The 19,795-nt window shown below is 45.7% G+C and overlaps 3 protein-coding genes and 1 long non-coding RNA gene across 6 annotated transcripts; 2 read left to right on the top strand and 2 right to left on the bottom strand.

Moving 5' to 3' along the window:
• Positions 1-553: 553 nt before the first annotated feature.
• LOC131108475 (gamma-aminobutyric acid receptor subunit rho-3) lies at positions 554-15,513 on the bottom strand. 2 transcript variants are annotated; one of them, XM_078792405.1, is made up of 12 exons: positions 15,415-15,513; positions 14,417-14,530; positions 10,034-10,194; positions 6,984-7,839; positions 6,773-6,885; positions 3,021-3,088; positions 2,707-2,930; positions 2,437-2,519; positions 1,979-2,347; positions 1,827-1,888; positions 1,627-1,758; positions 554-1,440 (listed from the first exon to the last, which is right to left on the bottom strand). In XM_078792405.1, the coding sequence occupies exons 4-12, from the start codon at positions 7,118-7,120 to the stop codon at positions 1,138-1,140; spliced, it is 1,491 nt and encodes a 496-aa protein (XP_078648531.1). In that variant the 5' UTR covers positions 7,121-7,839; positions 10,034-10,194; positions 14,417-14,530; positions 15,415-15,513; the 3' UTR covers positions 554-1,137. The 2 variants fall into 2 exon arrangements, with proteins under 2 accessions (XP_078648531.1, XP_078648532.1); XM_078792406.1 differs by lacking the exon at positions 15,415-15,513 and having other exon boundaries at positions 560-1,440; positions 1,979-2,131; positions 2,210-2,347; positions 14,417-14,539.
• Positions 3,563-6,405, bottom strand: LOC144899570 (uncharacterized). Its single transcript, XR_013627807.1, has 2 exons — positions 4,215-6,405; positions 3,563-4,071 (listed from the first exon to the last, which is right to left on the bottom strand). It is a non-coding gene; the product is annotated as an uncharacterized LOC144899570 (long non-coding RNA).
• On the top strand, positions 8,825-15,040 carry LOC131108479 (CD276 antigen-like). Its single transcript, XM_058059447.2, has 8 exons — positions 8,825-8,917; positions 9,944-10,127; positions 12,311-12,619; positions 12,689-12,973; positions 13,036-13,362; positions 14,322-14,429; positions 14,501-14,563; positions 14,672-15,040. Exons 2-8 carry the CDS (start codon positions 10,058-10,060, stop codon positions 14,749-14,751), a joined length of 1,242 nt encoding a protein of 413 aa, XP_057915430.2. The 5' UTR covers positions 8,825-8,917; positions 9,944-10,057; the 3' UTR covers positions 14,752-15,040.
• hhla2b.2 (HERV-H LTR-associating 2b, tandem duplicate 2) lies at positions 15,175-17,821 on the top strand. 2 transcript variants are annotated; one of them, XM_078792407.1, is made up of 6 exons: positions 15,175-15,336; positions 16,162-16,482; positions 16,545-16,814; positions 16,910-17,182; positions 17,444-17,542; positions 17,634-17,821. In XM_078792407.1, the coding sequence occupies exons 1-6, from the start codon at positions 15,273-15,275 to the stop codon at positions 17,657-17,659; spliced, it is 1,053 nt and encodes a 350-aa protein (XP_078648533.1). In that variant the 5' UTR covers positions 15,175-15,272; the 3' UTR covers positions 17,660-17,821. The 2 variants fall into 2 exon arrangements, with proteins under 2 accessions (XP_078648533.1, XP_078648535.1); XM_078792409.1 differs by having other exon boundaries at positions 15,231-15,336; positions 16,299-16,482.
• The last annotated feature ends 1,974 nt before the right edge of the window (positions 17,822-19,795 follow it).

Genomic DNA, 19,795 nt, shown 5'->3' with positions numbered 1-19,795 from the left:
ACTAACATGGGTCCCTCCCACTCTGCACAAAGCTTCCCTGACGTGTGTAATACTGTACACCTATTATTCATATTATTCTATGTGAAGTGGCTGTTGGAAGCGAAAGTACTTAGGGACCATCTGAGTTCCAATTTGAAGTAATGTGACTGGGGACCACCGCCACCTCCACTGGAAGAGCTGCCGTTGATGGTCGCCATGGAGACTGGACAGGAAGCACTGAACAGCAGACATGATGGTAACATCAAAAAATACATTTATCTATTTGAATACACAGCAACTTTGTTTTCTTAAAATTAACAATATCCTCTAAATAGTAATTATAGTGAAAATAGTTACTTTAACATGAAGACAGAGGAGCTAAAGCTACCTAGAATCGTTACCAAAGTTATGTCAGTAAAACTTGTTAAGACGAAAAAAGATACACCTTTAAAAAGTATTTTAAGGTCTTGTTAAGCGATCAAACTAGCAGGATTTGAGGAAGAAAAAAGCCAAGTGACAGCGTCTTCGACGTATGCTAGCTAGCTAGCTAGCTAGTTATCCGCCGGTGTAGCTGTTAGCTGTTGGTATGAATGGAATTGTAGTTTTTCAAACCTTTAACCTTTACTGCAGGCAATGAGGTAAATATGTACATTTTTTTAGGTAGGTACGTCAAAAACTCACCTGTCAGTTTCCAAGGTAGGGCACAAGTCCGGTGTGTAGTTACGCTTCGTTGCGCTTGCGCAGTTGACTGAAGCCGCCATTTACAAAGCACTAAATTAGGTTTTGGGTTACCGTGGCAACAGGGAAATAATGGCCGCAAAGCATTTTCAAAGGTCGTAAATAACGTTATCACAGTTTTATTATCCCGTGTTATTTATAAGCTATCCCCATTTATTAGTCATTGCTGAAAACATACACAATGAAGAACAAGTTATAAAAAAAAGTATTTTTCAAAAAGTACGGTAGTTTTATTTCATTTAGTTGTGTGATTCCGCCACAAGACGGGTATATTCAAGTATGGTGCCCTTGTGGTTAGTGTCAGCCTTGCGGTCTGCAGATCCGGGTTTGAATCTGCTGGAACATCTCTGTATGGAGTCTTCATGGTCTCCACGTGCATGTGTGGGCCATGTGGGCCTTCCTTAGTGTAACCTCAGCGGCTCAGGAGTAGAGGCTCCAGTAGATGGTGTTGAAGAGGAGGTAGGACAGAGGGAAGGCCAGGCGGGAGTACGAATCGATCATGTAGCTGTTGCTCACCAGGAGGTCCACGTTCTCCCGCAAGGAGCGCTGCCGTCGCAGGCGGGTCCCCTCTGAGGGGCAGGGGTCCTGGTGCGGTGAGGGCGCTGTGAGGGGGTCGGAGGTCAGAGCTTGAGCCATGCTAGGGAAGGGTGTCAGCTCAATGTCGTTGTCGTGGAAACAGCCGTCGAAGGCCATGGCCTGGCTTGCGTTGAAGGTGGAGGGAAGCTGGAAAGACACACAAACGACATCTAACATCTCATTGCTAGTTTGTTAGCGCTGGCCTTCTTCATTATGGAGTATTTTGGTGCAGGGAAATAATTAAGCATGACATGCCGCCATTTTGCCACCAGAGGGAGCTGTTTGTATGCTGGAATGCTCAAACAGGTGCTCATGTTGAGCTCCTTTCCTGACCTTTCCCCTCCTCATTTTCCTCATCTCCTCCAGTGTGGTGCAGTAGTTCACAGCCGCATACTCGATGACGGACAGGAAGACAAACAGGAAGCTGGTCCACAGGTAGATGTCCACCGCCTTCACATAGGACACCTGGACAGCACACAGACAGGCGCACATTTTATAGTTCTTTTTGGCTGTCTCCTCAGTGTGCGTCTCACCTGAGGCATGGAGGAGGACACTCCTGTGATGATGGTGGACATGGTAAGCACTGTGGTTATACCTGCAGGTGGAAGGACAACAAATATTGGACTCAATGAGAGGTCAGACATGAGCTCTTTAGATGTTTTTCTTCATCTTTAGGGAGGTTCACCTAAAGAGACTCGAGCAGGGACGGCCCTGCGGTCGATCCAGAAGGACACCCAGGACAGAACCACCATCAGCATGGTGGGGAAGTACGTCTGCAGCATGAAGAAGAAGATGTGCCTCCGCAGGATGAAGTTGATGAACAGACGGTTGTACCATCCTGACACACACACACATACAGGTTCTATGTGACATTCTGGACCAGGCTGAGGCCGCTTCATTAGGTACGACTGCCCACCTGTGCTGCTGTAGAAGGCCAGGCCGCTGGAGGGATGGAAATGCTCGATGAAGAACTGAGACAAGACGATCTCGTCGGTCCTCAGGGAGTCGTTCCCGTTTTTCCAGTACAGCATCAAATCGTTCTCATTGTACGCATCTGTGGCGAGGAGGTGAGACGATTAGCGTCATGACTGTGCATGTGTGTGTGTGTGTGTGTGTGTGTGTGTGTGTGTGTGTGGCTCTTACAGCTTTCCAGCTCCAGTGAGCAGTTCTGTGTGTCCAGAGGGAAGCTGCTGAAGTCCATGGAGCACAAAGCCGTCACGGTGACCCTGAAAAACCAAACCAGGAGAGCAGCTTTTCATCTTGTCCCGGACTGACCTTTCTTGCTGTGTTGCCACGGCAACCGCCCCTCCTGTGTCACACTGCTTAAGCTTTATTCGGTACATTCCGGAAATCTTTCAGAAGGGGGACAGGTTAAAAGCTCATGCTAACGCTAACAGCGCTTGGCGAGGTCACCTGACGCTGTAGAGGATGTTCCCGTCGGGGTAAACACGCAGCATAATGTTCTCCGTGGTGGTGTCATGGATGAAGGAGCGCTTGGAGTGGACAAAGAAGACATCCGGGACCCAGATCTTCTTCACCAGCCGCGAGTCGAAAGTCCTGCTCTGGTTGTTTCGAGACGGGAAGGCCAGGCGCTCGTCTTTCCAGTAGTGGCGCAGGTACAAGGTCATGGTGAAATCCTGCAAAAAAAAAACAAAACACAGATAAGTCTAAAAGCGAAACTAAAAATATTGAACATGTTGAACATAATTGTGTTTGCTATTTGTCACCATGTTGACTTCTGAGATGCTGTCGATGCTCTCCACCTGCACGTCGATGCCCACCGGGATGGCTGATCCTGTCAGACAGGTTCAAAGGTCAACTCCAGTAAACTGCTAGTAACTATTATTGGTATTAATTAACTATTCTATACTAGAAAGATGTCTCTTAACATTGTGAGCCTCTCGCCGTAGCCAAAAAAAATCAACAAAAGCAAAAGCGTAATCTTTGAAAATGCCTTCTGACCTACTAATCTCTGAATTGCGTCCGCAAGTTATTAAGCTTTCGTATGTTTGTTTTATGTGACAGCAGAATGAGCATATAAAGAACCCGTCTTTACATTGACAGTGTGTGTTTGTGTGTCATTGTGTGTTAATTCCACCTGAGCGTCAGCATGACAGCAGCTCAATAAACACTTTACCTAATGAAGCCAGGCAAAGCTCCCGCTGCAGCAGTCGCCACGACAACCGCAAAAGTGAGCCAGCGGGTGACTCACTCTGTTTCTTTTTCCCCATGTCACGCCCCCGGCCCTGTGTGTGTCTTTTTCCCCCCCCCCCCCGAGTTCAACTCTCGCTTGGCCTTAAAGGCTTAAGTAGCTTCAGGTGTGTGATGACATCATCTCAAGCGGCAAAGTGATAAAGACTGAGATTACTTTTACTTTCAAGTATGAGAGCTGAGAGACCAACAATTCATTTCTAGTTTTGTAGAAAGGCTGAAAATCACTGTAAATTCCCCAATTCCCCCAACGCCACATATCAAAACACACCCTCACCCTCTACCTCTGCATGCACTTTAAAATGTCACTATTGTTTGCATTGTTGGTGTGAAACTCATGTGGTTGTGCCATCAGCGTTCATCAGTGCTATTAATGCTGGATGATCAGTTTGCTACTTAGCAATATTACAACATTGGTAACACCTACCTCTGCATGCACTTTAAAATGTCACTACTGTTTGCATTGTTGGTGTGAAACTGATGCGGTTGTGTCATCAGCGTTCATCCATGCTATTAATGCTAGCTGAGGAATTTGCTCCTTCATGTTACAACATTGGTAACATCTACCTCTGCGTGCACTTTAAAATGTCACTACTGTTTGCATTGTTGGTGTGAAACTCATGTGATTGTGCAATCAGTGTTCATCAGTGCTCTTAATGCTGGATAATCAGTTTGCTACTTAGCAATATTACAACATTGGTAACATCTACCTCTGCGTGCACTTTAGAATGTCACTACTGTTTGCATTGTTGGTGTGAAACTCCAAGCTGGATGATCAGTTTGCTCCTTCCCGCTATTACAACATTGGTTCTGTTCCTGCTTCTGTGTCGTGCAATATACTATTCATTAATAACCATGTGGTTAAAGACTCTGATATCATATATACTATATAAACACTGCTAACGACCACTAGGGAGCATATAAGCATGGTTTATTTTTGCTCAGCTTCATTTGTTTGGTTTAGTTTGGGTTCAAAAGTCGCAGAGGTAAGAGCTAACATCTATCATGTTGTCCTGACCCAAACCTGCCACACAAACATCCCATCACCATCATTACTGTCATTCCCTTCCATTGTCGAGTGAAAAATCACATTGGCTCGCATGCACTGTCGACGAGTCAGCCTGCATTTTATAAACGTCACCTGAGCATTGACGGATGAACTTGTTTGTAAGGTGAACACTTGGTCAGGTGGATCACTGGATGACAGGCTTCAATTTCATCATGTGATTATTGTTAGCACCAGGGAGACGCTCCTCCATGATTCATACGCACTCAACGCAACTACAAAGCCAATCTCGACATAACAAATGTATTTACGGTCATATATAACATGACAATGGCATGTGAATAGAGTTTGACATTTTGTATCGCTTTTCCTCACGAGGGTCGCGGGGGTTGCTGGAGCCTATCCCAGCTGTCTTCGGGCAAGAGGCGGGGTACACCCTGGACTGGTGGCCAGCCAATCACAGGGCACATATAGACAAACGACCATTCACACTCACATTCATACCTATGGACAATTTGGAGTCGCCAATTAACGCGTGGGAGGGAACCGGAGTCCCCGGAGAAAACCCACGCATGCACGGGGAGAATATGCAAATCCACACAGTGATGGCCGAGGGTGGGATTGAACTCGGGTTTCCTAGCTGTGAGGTCTAACCACTCATCCGCTGTGCAGCCCTAAAGTATAACAAATAAATGTAATTTGCACTTTTACTGTGTGTACACTAATATGCATTGACATCAATACACAAGTATAATCATGCATCCTCACTAATAGACACTCACACAAAATGTGGATGTGGTACTACATATGTTGAAATAACAAGAGGTCACACACGTGGTTTTGGGACAGTGTGTGCTTTTGTGTGTGTGCTGGGTGACAAAATGACAGGTCACACAGTCAACAATGTGGAGCGGAGGCGGTAAGGGTGGACATATCTTCCAAGTTTGCGGACATCCAAAGTGTTGTTGCTGAGGACGTCCTGTTTATTTCCTGTATTCACCGGTGACACAAACATGCGAGCCATAAGTCTTTTTGTGTCCCGCTGTGTTGTTGTGTATCGGCCATTTTCAACGTTTGTTTCCATCTGCTTCAGACCTGGAATATAATCCAGATTATTGCACACGACCCCCATCTCCCAAACGCACACAATGGCAACACGCACTCAAAGGCTCCTGTCGTATTACAATAACACACGCGAGGATACACAATCCTGTTGGAGTGATCATGGGCACACACACACACACACACACACACACACTCAGGTCCAATCTGGGTCAGTGTTGGGTGATTGTGGCTTGAGACAGCCGTCGTCATGGTGACCCAGTGCCCTTCATCACATCATCAGGTCATCCAAAATCTGTACATCATTATCACAGTCATCGTCTGGACAACCTCAGTAGAGGCGTGACGCGTCATGCAGCCTCCTCATTATCATTCCCATGTTTATCATTGTCATCTTTATCACCGTCATCATCGTCATCGTCAATCAAGTACCGCCCAAAACATGTGTGCACCGTCCTCATGTTTTGTCGTTGGTATCTGTGTATCTGTATCCTCATCCTCATCTGTCAGTATCATTCTCATTTTTGTCCATGTCATCTCATTATACGTATGACTATCATCATCTTTCTCACTGACAACTTTCTATCATCCACATCCTCATTGTCGAGCCATGAGAGCTAACACGTGCAATCCAAAGGGAGTGTCCATCATCCTCATTATTATCATTGTCGTCATTGTAACAGCGTTCTCATTCTCAGGGCAAACAAACCATCATTTATCTAATCCAGTCTCCGTCTTTTTCACTGAGAACTCATTATCATTGTAATCATCATCCGCATCCTCATCGTGGAAGCATAAGAGCCAACGTGTGCTATTCAATTCATTCATTCTCATTTTTGTATCATCGTCAGGTCAAGTGAACCATCGAAAAAGAAAGCACCCTGCATCATTATCCATCTTTCTCATTGACAACTTTCTATCATTGTCGTTGGAAGTCATCATCAAGCCATGAGAGCCAACACGTGCTGTCGTCGTCATCCTCATTTTTATCATTGTAACGTCGTTTTCGGGTGTGCACTTTTGTCATTGTCATCATTATCATCATCATCTCACCTCATTCTCATAGTCAGGCATGAAGAAAGTCAATCCACCCAAATTTTACCGATTCTTATCTTTGTCATTGTTATTCTCATTCCCATGTTTCTCATTTAGTATGTACATGTGTGTGTGTGTGTGTGTGTGTGTGTGTGTGTGAGAGACCTCCAAAGCCAGGTCTGATGGCAAAGTCGTGCTCCTCGATCCTCAGCAGCTGTTCACTTTTTATCAAAAGTGTTTTGGTGCTGTCCTGCTTCTTCAGCTTGTAGTCGATCCGTCTGCTCAAAGAACACACACACACACACACACACGCACACACACACAGATCAGTGCCTATAATAGTTCCTCAGCAGTCTCCAAGACATGAAGTCCTCACCCCCCAAACTTGAACTTGCTGTTTTCTCCCAGGAAGACTTCCTTGTGCTTCCTGCGTCCGGAGCTGCGACCCCCGGTCACCATGGCGACAAGGCTCGCGGCGGCCACCGTCAGACAAGCCAGCACGTCCACCTTCATCTTTCATAGCATCCACCTCCGGCCCGCCCCCACAAACTCCTCACCCCCCAGCACCTCCACGTCTCCCCAGTCAGGCCTCCAGCTCGTGCGGACTAGCGTGGGAAGCTGGGAGCGAACATCTCACAGCTCACGGCGGGGACGGACGCACTTCCAGACGCGTCCCAGGAAGTGGTCCCGCTTCGTCTTGTTATCGCTGCTGCATCCCTCATCATGTCCAGGAACGTCTGCCTTTTCAGGGGTCACATCACTCCTCCTCTGCCTGCCTCATCTGTGAATTGTTCTCTCTCTGATTAAAATCGATATGAATCTATTCCTCCCGGCGATGGAGGAATGACACTAATTCCACCCTAATCCTCTTATCTACAGCCACAGCAATCTTTCTCTAACCTACAAACACACTAATCAGGATTTTATCAGCGCAGCCATGAAAAAAAAAGCAGGCACCTGTTGGGGTTGCATGCACACCTTTAACTTGTCTGTGTGTGTGTGTGAGTGTGTGTGTGTGTGCAAATTGGGAAAAAAAAATCCCAAATCTGGAGGCGGCTCATAAACAATAAAAGGTTGTCAAGAGTTAATCCCTAATCCAGCCTCATCTCGCCCCTCAATTTACACCTCTGGAAAGACATAATCCAACACACACACACACACAATTGGACTTTCAATGTTCTGGATATTTTCTGACGTGGTTTTGTCTGAAATAATCCAGATCCACTCAGTGCCTGAAAAAGAATCACAAAACAGGACAGATGATGAATCATTCTCATGTTTCTCATTGACATCATTGTAACATTATTTTATCATCTTCATGGTCAGGCTGAGAAATCTGAGACATGTCGTCTCATCTTTACCGTCTGTTTTATCATTACCATCGTCAACATAATCCTCACAGTCGGACCAAGAGGGTTCAACCTCATCAACCTCATTATTTGTCATTGTCATCTTCATCGTGACATGAAGTGACACTCCACTGAACCACTGTGTACATCGTCCTCATCTTTATCATGACCGTGATCGACAACATCCTCATTCTCAAGCACCATGTGCATCATTCTCATGTTTCTGTTTTTCATCATTGTCGTGTTTCTCATTACAATCACCGTGAGAGACAAATTGTGCATCATTCTCATCGCTATCATGTTTCTCATTTTCATCATCATCCACAACGTGCTCTCATTTTCAGGCCAAAAGAATCAAGACAGTCATGACCATTCTCATGTTACTCATCCTTATAATCATCCTTATCGTCAGAAAATGCACATCCATTAGAATCCTCATGTTTGTCATTTTCTCATTCATGTTTTGATCATGTGGTTGCTTCAAACCACAGTAAAAAATAATGTCAGGGTTTTTTCGAGTTGCAGTGCAGGTGTTTGTCCACTTGGGGCAGGAGAAACAAGAAGCAAGTGGAGTGACAGCACACTGACTTCTGCTTTCAGCTGAATCCCACTAGTGGGTTGTGATTATTAAGTATTATGACATAGAAGTACAATATATAGAACTACAGGGTGACACAAGAGGATGAAATTTTGAAGAACATCTTTCATTTGAGTGATTGACACCCTCGAGGCCGGTCTTCACATTCCCACTTTGTAAACAAAGCTCTCTGACATTTGAATGGACTGTGTGTGTGTGTGTGTGTGTGTGTGGCCAACCAAACTCCACCCCATCCTCAGACAAGTGTGTGTCGGAGTGTGTGAGCATGCGGTGTATTCTCTAAATAACCTGTTGATCCAGTCACGCTAACAAGGCTCGGAGGGCGCCGGGGCTCGACTCTTCCTCTTTTGGACAGATTTTACTGTAAGTGTCCCCTGCCGATTTTTAATCACGTCTCACTCCTCTCTCGGGATTTCCTGACGTCTTCTTCTTCAACACTAAAACCACAGCCTATAACTGATGTCGGGCTGACGTTTTCCTGACAGGCTGATGTCTCACTCCTGTAAGGAAATTACTGACTTCTCCCTACTCACACAGACGTACTGATATCTCACTCTTTGCATGGACATACTGATGTCTCACTCCTCTCACGCTTCCTTTGGATGTATGGATGTCTCACTTCTTACACAGATTATCACTCTTGACAGAGACGTATCAATATCTCAAGGTGAGCTCTCACTCCTAACATCAAATTAGAGTTTCGTTTTCTAACTCCTCATACAGACTTTGTAGGTCTCGCCACTTGAATGAACCTTCATTGGACATCTCACTCCTCTCACACTTCTGTGTCTCGTTGACATCTCACTCCTTTCACTTTCTTGGATTTTAAACCGTACACACGAACTTACAGTAAAATACTCCCGACATGACTTTGTCATGACATGTCACTCCACGCAAACGTTTTGATGTCTCACTCCCCACATGGACTTCCTGTAGACTCCCTACTTGACTTTTTTTGTAGTCTGATGCCCCACGGGGGCTTTCTGACTTTGCACATTCTTCACAAAGACTTCCTGACATGTTCACTCCCCAGTCCTCACTGATGCGATGTCTCAATAGAAGACTTAACGTGATGGCGTAGGAGCCGATAGTGGACACTAATCACAGTATTCATAGTGCCGCCATGTGGCGTGTTATCGGCGTGCACTCAAAGGTTTCATCTCAATTGAAGCGTGAAGAGACAATGCGCTTCTTAAGAGATGAAAAGATGCAGACGAAAGAACGAAAGCCAGAAGTGATGAAAAGGGAATCCTCCTGGATCCAAACCGCTTTCTACTCAAAGGGCCGCCGCACGTGTTCCGTCACGTCTCCCATCTTGCTCTGTCCACATCAGTGAGGAGGTGTCTGTAATTTTGTCTTTTTTTGTTGTTGTGTGATGTCAAACCACAGAGAGGGAAAAAACCTGGCCAAGCATACGTGCACACGCGCACGCACACACGCTAGAGCCAAACGAGAATGGACTGAAGCCTGAAGACTCACTGTGAGTGTGTGTCAAAGCCAACCATGTCGACGTTGAGCATCTGGGCCTGCCTCCTCTTCGCCATCAGCGCCGCCGCGCAGGACAAGACACCAGGTGAGACACAAATGCGCCTTTGTCCCCGAGCCTCAGTGATCCGTCAGCAGGGGGATTCAGGTTCGAGCTGCAAACAAAAACAGGAGTGCCCGTTGGGTTTCATGGCTGATTAAATGTAGTCCTATTTGGTTACTGAAGTGCTTTATTCACTCTCTAGTTATGCAATAGATTTCCAAAAAACGGCACCGCTCTTCTGGAATATAGAGAATCTGTGACATGTCTTCTTCAACAGCAGAAGGAGCCTGTCATATGGTGGATCTTTGACTCACATTCTGCAGTAGGTTTTTGCAGCAGATGACTAAAAACAGCAGAATTTGCCCAACAAATAGAGGATCTTTGACTCACATTTTTACAGTAAGTCCTTAAAAACAGCAGGCGGCTCCGGTCAGAAGATCTTTAACTATTATTCTTAAAGAAGATTAGGAAAAACAGCATAATATTCTTGTCATATAAAAGATCTTTGACTCACATTTTTGCAGTAGGTCCTTAAAAACAGCAGAAGATCTTTAACTATTATTCTTAAAGAAGATTAGGAAAAACAGCATAATATTCTTGTCATATGAAAGATCTTTGACTCACATTTTTGCAGTAGGTCCTTAAAAACAGCAGGGCACTCCTGTCATACAGAGGATCTTTGACACTTGTTCAAGTAGATTACGAAAAACAGCAGCATGCTCTTGTCATATAAAAGAGCTTTGACTCGCATTTTTGCAGTAGATTCCAAAAACAAGCACAGCACTCTTGTACTATAGAGGATCTTTGACTAGGTTTTTTGCAGCAGATGACTAAAAACAGCAGAATTCGCCCAACAAATAGGGGATCTTTGACTCACTTTTTTTTTTTTTTTGCATTTTACAATGAAATGTTAGATTTTCAGAGTTGGAGTGCCTTTGAAGGGTTAACTAGGCAAGGGTTAATTGGAAATCTTTCCAGACGTAGCTTGACTTCAACGTCACTCAGTTTATGTTCGACTTACTGCTGAGTTAAGCCTCAGTTTGTGTTTTTTAGAGGATGGGAACGTTTAAGAGTTTAGTGACTTTACCTCATTCTGAAGGAAAGTCTGTACGGTAAGGGGAAAAAGAAAGCGTCTAACTAAACTACACAAAAGCTGCAGATTTGGAACATTTCTTCTGTGGAGACATCACTTTTTCTATCCAGCAGGGTGAGAACTTTCCAGTGTCTGACCACACATGTTGTCCCCCTGTCCTTTCTTACAAATATGGCACGTTGAGCCTGTAAAGACAAGTTTCAGGGCAAAAATGTGCTGCAGGGTCATTGGTGACCCTTTGACCTCGACTGCTGTGAGCACGTCAAGGGACGAAATGTATCACCGAGCATAGTAAGACAGTGAAATACATAGTGTGCCTACATGTAAATAGACATGGCCGCCTTCCAGGCCTATTTGTTCACATCACAGCATTTCCTAATCCAAGTCGAACACACGCAGGTGAGCACGCCACTTGTCATGTCAGGGTTGTTTTTTTAATTTATTTCAACACAGATGAAGTGAGTCAGAGCCGTGACTCATTGCTCTGCTACTGTCTGTGTTGAGCTTTAAGAGGAAGAATGACAGGAACGTCCGACTGAAAAGTACGCAAAAGCCAGAGGAAAGTCGGGATAGTCTCGTGAAGAGCGCCCCAAAAATGCACACTTGCCCCTGCAGGCTCTTGATCCAGCACAAAAAGAGACATTCCAGCTGGATCTCCATGTTTAAAAGTTGAAAAACACTAAATAATTGCCAGACAAGGTGCCATTTGTAGTAAGTATGAGCATATTTCTAAAGAAATATGGTCTAATTTCCTCTTTTACGTGTCAGGATGCATACAAAAAGCAGCGTCATCACCATGGCGACCTGACTGTGATGTCATCAAGGGGGAAGTGACACTGATTAGTGTGATACTATTATCACCTAAGAATGGAAACAGAAGTTTGATTCAAGGTGCACTTTCTGTCGCCCTCTAGTGGCTGTACGTGGCACTGCAATTGTTGCTTTTACGTGTGACTTAAAAAAAACGTGTAAAAATATTCTCAGACTTTTTACACAAACTACCACCTCTGGTTTGCTTGTGGCGCATGTACTTGCTGTTGCCACTAGATGGAGCCTGCGTACAATTCACTTGTACCACAGTTTTGAGACCACTTGGCACCGCTTCCCAACAATCATGACTTGTGTCTTCTCCCAGATGTTACCATGACCTGTCTGGTCTCGGAGGAGTGCCTCCTCCCCTGCAGCTTCCCGCCCGCCACGCAGGAGAGTGTCCGCTGGTTCCAGCAGGATGTGGTGGTTTTCAGCTTCCGCCGAGGAGACATCAGCGGCCAGACCGCAAGCCAGGCGCTCGCCGGCCACGCCGCCATGTTCCCACAAGTGATCTCAGGGGGCAACGCCAGCTTGGTGCTGAAGGAGGTGGGTCTGAAGGACCGCGGCACGTACAGGTGTCACGTGCGCACCTCCACGGGGGAGCACAATGCCAAGGTGGTCTTGAAGGTGGAGGGTAGGTTTGATGCCAACATGCTCAAGTGTAAGAACTTTCAGGACTCATCAAGAACCTGTTTTTGCATAGCGCCCATCCAAGGACTGTCTCTGGAGCTCAACAGGCTGAGCGGCTACGAAGAGATGAAGTGCATCGTCCGCAACGTCTTCCCGCCGCCTCGGGTCACATGGGCCACAGAACCGCCCACTTTTGAAGACTTGCGACCGATCACACGCATGCTGGCTGACAAGCGGGGGCTCTACACGGCAGACAGCAGGCTCAAGACCCTGAGCGGCCAACCAGACCTCATCTACATATGCAAAGTCAGCACTTCCTACGGGGGTTCAACATGGATGTCCTCACTGCGGGAGAGAGGTGAGACCATGTCATTGGACACGCCTTCTTCCAGGATGGCAGCCAATCTTACTCTTTGACAGAAATAAGAGGAAGTGAGGGGCGTGACCTGACCATCCCCTGCTTCGCTCCACCCTACCTGAACAACCCCACCCTCCACTGGAGCTTCACCAACGGCGAGGACCCGGCGCACATCCTCACCTATGACAGTCGCTCAGGGGACAGCGTCTCCACGCCGTCCTGGGACAACCACGTGGAGCTGGACGGCTTCAGGGTGCCTTTTGGGGACGGATCCCTGCGCCTGATGGACCCTGAGCACGGCGTGCACACGGGAACGTACAGCTGCGTGTTCTCTGTGCCGTACAACACGCACACGGAACGCACGGACGTCTCCATCGATGGCCCCACAGGTGAGGGGTGGGGCATCTGCACTAGATCTATCATATAGAGGATCTTTGATTAGCAGTTCTTTGGGGGAGTATGTCCTTAAATACAGCAGAACACTCTTTTACAATCTTTGACTAGTGTTTCTGCAGTAGGGCATAAAAATCAGGAGAGTGCTCTTGTCAAATAGAGGATCTTTGACTCGTGTTTACAGTATATGCGGAAAAGAGCAGAGAACTCCAGGACATATAGGATCTCTGACTGCACTTCCAATGCATGTATAAAAAAACGACAAAGTGCTCCTGTCAAATAGAGGATCTTTGACTAGTGTTTTTACAACATATGCTAAAAAGAGCAGAGCGCTCCGGGACATATAGGATCTCTGACTGCACTTCCAATGCATGTATAAAAATGTCAAAGTGTTCCTGTCAAATAGAGGATCTGTGACTAGTGTTTTTGCAGTAGACGCTAAGAGCAGAGCGCTCCGGGACATATAGGATCTCTGACTGCACTTCCAATGCATGTATAAAAACGACAAAGTGCTCCCGTCATATATAGAATCTTTGATGTGTGTTTTTGAAGTACAGTGAGTGCTCCTTTCATATAGAGGATCTTTGACTACGTTTTCGCAGTGTTGCAGGTCCTTAAAAACAACACAGCACTCCTGTCACATTAAGGAGCTTTGATTTTATTTTTGCAGCGGGCCCTTAAAAACATTAGCGCTCCTGCTTTATAAAGGATCTTTGACTGATGCTTTGCAGTAGATGCTTAAGAACAACAGAGCACTCCTGTCATATTGAGTATCTTTGAGTAGTATCTACAAAATAAGATGTAGTAAGGTGTACTCACATTAGCTGAAAATGTATGGCACTATTGTTAGCTGACCTTATGTGGCGCTAGCACCTGCAGCGACTTCACAGCTGTGAAATGCCCGTTGCTACGTGAGTGCGCATGTGTCACGTGTCACGTATGTGTGTATGCGCAGTGAATCGGAGCACATCGGAAGCGGCGTCATACTGGTGGATCGTGGCCCTGGCGGCGGCAGTGGTGATTCTGGGACTGGTTGCCATGTTTGCTTACCTGAAGCTTAAAGGTGAAGACGACACACATGAAGCGTTGCAGTCGCATGTTCCTAAATGCCTCATGGTGTTTGTTTTTGGTCAGGAAGCGCCGCCAAGCCCCCCAGGAGAGACCCTGAGGAGGTGACAGAGCTGAACTCAGTCAAAGGTCACCAAACTGCAGTTACATGAATGTCCACTAGATAGAGCCATTGTGTTGTGAAGACACGAGCAGTCACTGTTGGTCTAATTTGTTGCTCGTGTTTGTGATTTTTAGATGTTGGTGATGAGAGTCAGATGAGCGAGGGAGGGCGTGTTCTCGCTGGCGGCACCAATGAACAGTCGGGCCTCTCCTGAGCCCACCAATGCCTCGATGTATCCTAGTCCACATATTTGTGACCAGCTGTGACGACAAAGAAAAAAAAAAATTCAATTGGGAATTAAGTCCAGATGTTCTGCTGAGAAAGGGAAGGGTTTTCGTGGGAAGAACCCACAAGAAACCTTTTGTTTTTGTAGCCGACCCTTTGCGGTTAGCTGAGGGTCACTCCGGAGTCAAGACCAAAGTTTTTGGGAAGGGTGGAGATTTTCTTCATGACAACAACACTTTCTGTCATATGTGGAGCAATGTGCCATATAGTTAATAAATAACTATTCATACAGATCGTCAGTGCATTGGAATGAATGAAGGAATGTGAAGGATGTCTGCAGGGGGGCTCTCAACAGGGAGGGCCCTATCACGAGCCTGGCACCGCCTGCTGGGCGTGACGCAAGCAGTTTTGTTGAGAAAGCACTTTAAACTCTGACCTAAATTACCATTCCAGGCATGCAGCCTGACCGGGTTGCTTGGTGCGTACAGACTTTCTGTAAATGAGAAGAAAATGGAAACAGCGTCTGCGGCATGTTTGGTGGTCGTGACCTTTCTGTGCCATGTCGTCAGCGGAGGTAAGGAGGACCTCACACTTTTGAGTCCAAAAAGCAGCTAAGTGTTTTGTGAATGTTTTCGTGTAGTGGTTGGCTCACCTGACGGGCGTTCATGTGTCCGTGTGAATGCTTGTGATTGACAAGCGTCCATTCCTGGGTGTAGCCTGCCTCTCGCCATGATGATTGAATGGGTGCAGATAGACATTATTGTCATTACAGCAGCGCTGCAAGGAGGATAATTTCAATTTCACGACATCACATATGACACACAGTAACACACCCTGTCAGAGCACGTTCTTTCTGTACTGTATTTCCTTGTTTCACTTTAAACTACAGTAAGGATAAATAGTCTTGAACTACTCATGACGTGTTATATATATATATATATATATCACTATAATGATGGTTACTACGGTACCCATTATGTCATTATATGATCATATCACCTTGTACTTCCATATGTGTCAAAAAATACATAAAATACAAAAAATAAAAATAAAAAAATAATATCAGAAAAGCAGGAAGTGAACAAATTTAACAGTTACTGATTGTAAAAGTACCCGATGGAGGGTTAGGATTCAATAAGCTTTGATTCTTTCTACTCCTTTTAGACATGTGGAACCGGGAATTGATTATGTGATGCATTCAATTGTAATCTAATGCATGTTTACATGAAATTATATGAATACCATTACCAGTACAATACATCTAATATAAGCAAAATATGTGCTTTCAGTATAAAACCTTTGACTTCATTGTTACAATATACCGCGGGCCAATAAAACGACAGCTGTGAGCTGCAAATGGTCCCTGAGGCAGATTTTGCACACCCCTGTGTTTCTCCAGGTGACAAAGATGTTTGGTGTGGTCTGAATAAGAGCTGCCTTTTAGAGGCTAACTTTCCTGTTGGAGACGATGTGGTCATACACTGGCTCAAGGTGACTTCAAAGGACATTAACGTCCATTCCTACTACTACGATAAGGACCAGCTGCAACTCCAGGACCAGCACTTTAAGGGCAGGACCTCAATGTTCAAGGAGAACATTGGAAAAGGGAATTCTTCTATCCTTCTGAAGGAAGTGCTTGTTGCCGATGAGGGAAGGTACAAGTGCTACGTAGGAACCATCACAGACAAAATGACCTCATTCCTCAACCTCCACGTGGAAGGTGAGCACACTCTCAAGAGATAAACGTTAGCTAGATGAAAAGTTTCTTTGTTTGTTTTCCAGCTCCGGTCACCAAAATCCACATCCAAGAAGCTGACAACAAGTTGGTGTGCAGCTCAAGCGGACTCTACCCTGAGCCTCAACTCACCTGGTCCACCAAGCCTCCACTTCCTCACGCACTGCGGAACACCACACACACATCCAGGGATAAGGGGACGCAGCTTTACAGCATTAGCAACTTGCTGGACCTGGCAGGGGACGACGCTCCTCAGGTGGACTACATTTGTGATGTCAGAAGTCGCAGCAGCAGGAGGCTCACCTGGAGGAACATATGTAAGAACTTAAAGTATTTCACAAAAGAATATAAGGAGATACTGTACATGCACAAGTATCAGCAGGCCTGCTTGTCTTCTTTCGTTCAATTCCAGCGAATATCAGCGTTTCTGAAGGAGAGACCACCATCGACTGTTTGTTCTTGACTGATAAAACAAACCTCGTCTGGATGTTCAACCAAAGTCAGACCATCGTCAACAGAAGCAGCAGTGTCAGCGAGAACTGGAAGAAGCAGGTGAAGAACGTGTCCGCTCAGGGAAGACTCGCTCTGCACCATCTGTCCAGCGACCACGAGGGAACGTACACGTGCGAAGTGACCAATGCGACAGAAACAAGCGTGACCACCTTTTTCCTGAGGATGGCGGACGGTAAGGTCATACTGGAAGATAGAAAAGCTGACACCTTCATAGTATATCACCGCAGTCCACACATGCCCCACATCTAATGGAGATGGATGCCATGTGATGATGCCAAGTCATGATTTGACCTATATACGTATATATATACACACGTGATAAATCCAGAGCCATGTAACTATTATTATATATTATTATACAACTATTATTTATAATAATAAGTGACAGTCATCTCTTGGTCAAATCAGGCTAACTGGTCCATTTGTGTTGCAGGACCTTCACAAGGTCGCACGCATATTGTGATCGGGGTGGTGGCAACGCTCGCTGTGCTGGCAATTCTAGCGTATTGTGTTTTTTGCAAAAACAACACAGGTAAAACCTTTTTTCCATGCTCTCGCTGGTCATGTGACTGCACGTGTGTAATCATCAACAGCTGATGAGAATGCTTACCTGCTGGTTGTAGGCCAAGGGACAAGCAACGTCATTTAAGGGGAAAGGAGGTCAACAGGAGACTCGCCGTCGGGACTCAGGAGGAGGAGCTTGATCTACACACAAGTTGCCACAAGTGTTCACAAGTCATGAAGAACAATGGACATAAGACATTTTTTTTAAAAATCAAAACATGTATTTATTAAAACAATGTATGTGCGCTGTCTTTTGTTTTTCTTCCTTTCAGTATCGTGTAGCTCAAAGTGCACAACATAAAAATAACCTCACCTGGTTTGATCCAGGCTAACCTAGCTTGCGGTTGCTGTTAAAAGTTTGAGTGTAATGTTAGCACTTTGGCATCACATACTACGAGCGTTTATGCCCTCCTATGCCACTCCTTAATGTTATTGTGTTGTATGTGACATGTGGACAGGAGATACGGTATATATGTAAAAGGTAGAGCAAGTACATGATAGTGCTTCTTGGGAGACACACAGCTCATTAGCATTAAAGCTACAGGCACCTAAAACTGCTTCCCAGTCAAGCTTACTAAAGCATTTTAAAACAACAAAGGTCACTTCTAACCTTTGAGGTCAAAGCTTTAACTATTTGATGTACTATTAAAATAGTAACAAAGTCATCAATCGTCAACAAGTCGTTTTTCTGGGTCTGATAATCATCTGGTTAATGTTGTCAATCCAGTTTGTCAAATCAAAACAGAAAGTGTTATACCAGTGTTTCTGAAAATCATCATGGCGAAGGACCGATATATCGTTCTCTGCTCTCTTCACGTGTTGCTGACCTTCGCACAATCCTCAGCCGAAAGTGAGTGAAGCCTTTCTCTGACTGGTTTTGTGTACCGAATGTCACGGCCGGTGCTTGTAGTCCTGTACTCTTATTATCAGTAAGTGACTCTTACCTGAAACGTAAAAGTGTGACAGAGGGGAGGGTCTCTTATGTGACTTCCAGGAAGATAAACACACCCAAAATGGCTATTTTTAATACCCTAAAATCTAGAATATGTCGCTCACATTTATTAAACAGTAGTGTACTTACAAAACGTGCAGCGTCACGTGACGTCTTGCTTGTTAAAGCATCCTCCAGCTGGATAATGTTGAGAGGACTGACTTTTGAGACAGCACCCTCTGCTGGATTTAAATGAACTTGAAACTTGTTAAATTAGGGTTAAAAAGGTCAGGATGATAGAAAAAATATTCATAATGTCGATATTCATGTGGCATAAATGTAGGTAATTAAGCATTCATAATACAACAAAGCAGTCAGAATCTCGCAGAACCGGTGGGTGCGTTCACGCTTTATTGTAGCCAACAACGGCATAGTTTACGTGCACTAACATAGCTCTGCGATTGTGTTGACAGAGATCAACGTCACATGCCTGGCGTCAGACGAGTGCGTGCTCCCGTGTCAATTCGCGTCTGACGGCATAGGTGCGCGCATCATGTGGTACAAGAAAAACGCTGTGGTGAGTTGCACGCGTTACGGCAACACCAGCTGGGTGGTCGGCCACAGCTCGCCGGCAGACAAGTACAAGGGCAGGACGGACTTGTACGCCGACCAGGTCCTGGAGGGCAACGCCACGCTGCTGCTGAGGAACGTGACGCCACACGACGAGGGCAGATACGTCTGCATCACCATAACTGCACCGCAAAGTGACGAGTCAGGTGTCATCATCCTGACGGTGAAAGGTAGTCCGACTCAGAAAGTACCACCTTTGGGGGGGGAACATGACCGAGACGGTTGTATCGTCATGTGTGATGCAGCTCCTGTCGAGAAGATCGGCATGGAGTTCAGCGACGATGTGGTCTACTGTCGAGCAGAACGCATCTACCCGAAGCCCTTCCTGACCTGGTCTGTCGAGCCGCTCAAAGAAACTAAACTCTTCTACAACAAAACCAAGACGGAGGAAACCTATCTGCGCTTCTTCGACATTGAGAGCACCCTCCAGCTGAAGGCGGCCGATACCAGCATCACGGCGATGACCTTCATTTGTAAAGTCACCAGCGAGGACTCGTCCAAAAGAGCCTACCTGAAGGTGGAAGGTAACAACCTACTAGAACTGACAAACTCACAAAACCTGGTTCATGTCGTGTCGTGTCGTCTCTTCTCCGCAGCCGCCATCCGCTCACCCGCCGGCAGTGACATCAAAGTGCCCTGCAGTCTCCCACGCGAGGACCT

The sequence above is a fragment of the Doryrhamphus excisus genome, linkage group LG7 (genome assembly GCF_037039965.1).
Source record: "Doryrhamphus excisus strain RoL-2023G ecotype Guam linkage group LG7, RoL_Dexc_Guam_v1.1, whole genome shotgun sequence".
NCBI classification, from domain to species: domain Eukaryota; kingdom Metazoa; phylum Chordata; class Actinopteri; order Syngnathiformes; family Syngnathidae; genus Doryrhamphus; species Doryrhamphus excisus.
This window is presented reverse-complemented; position numbering and strand designations above follow the sequence as displayed.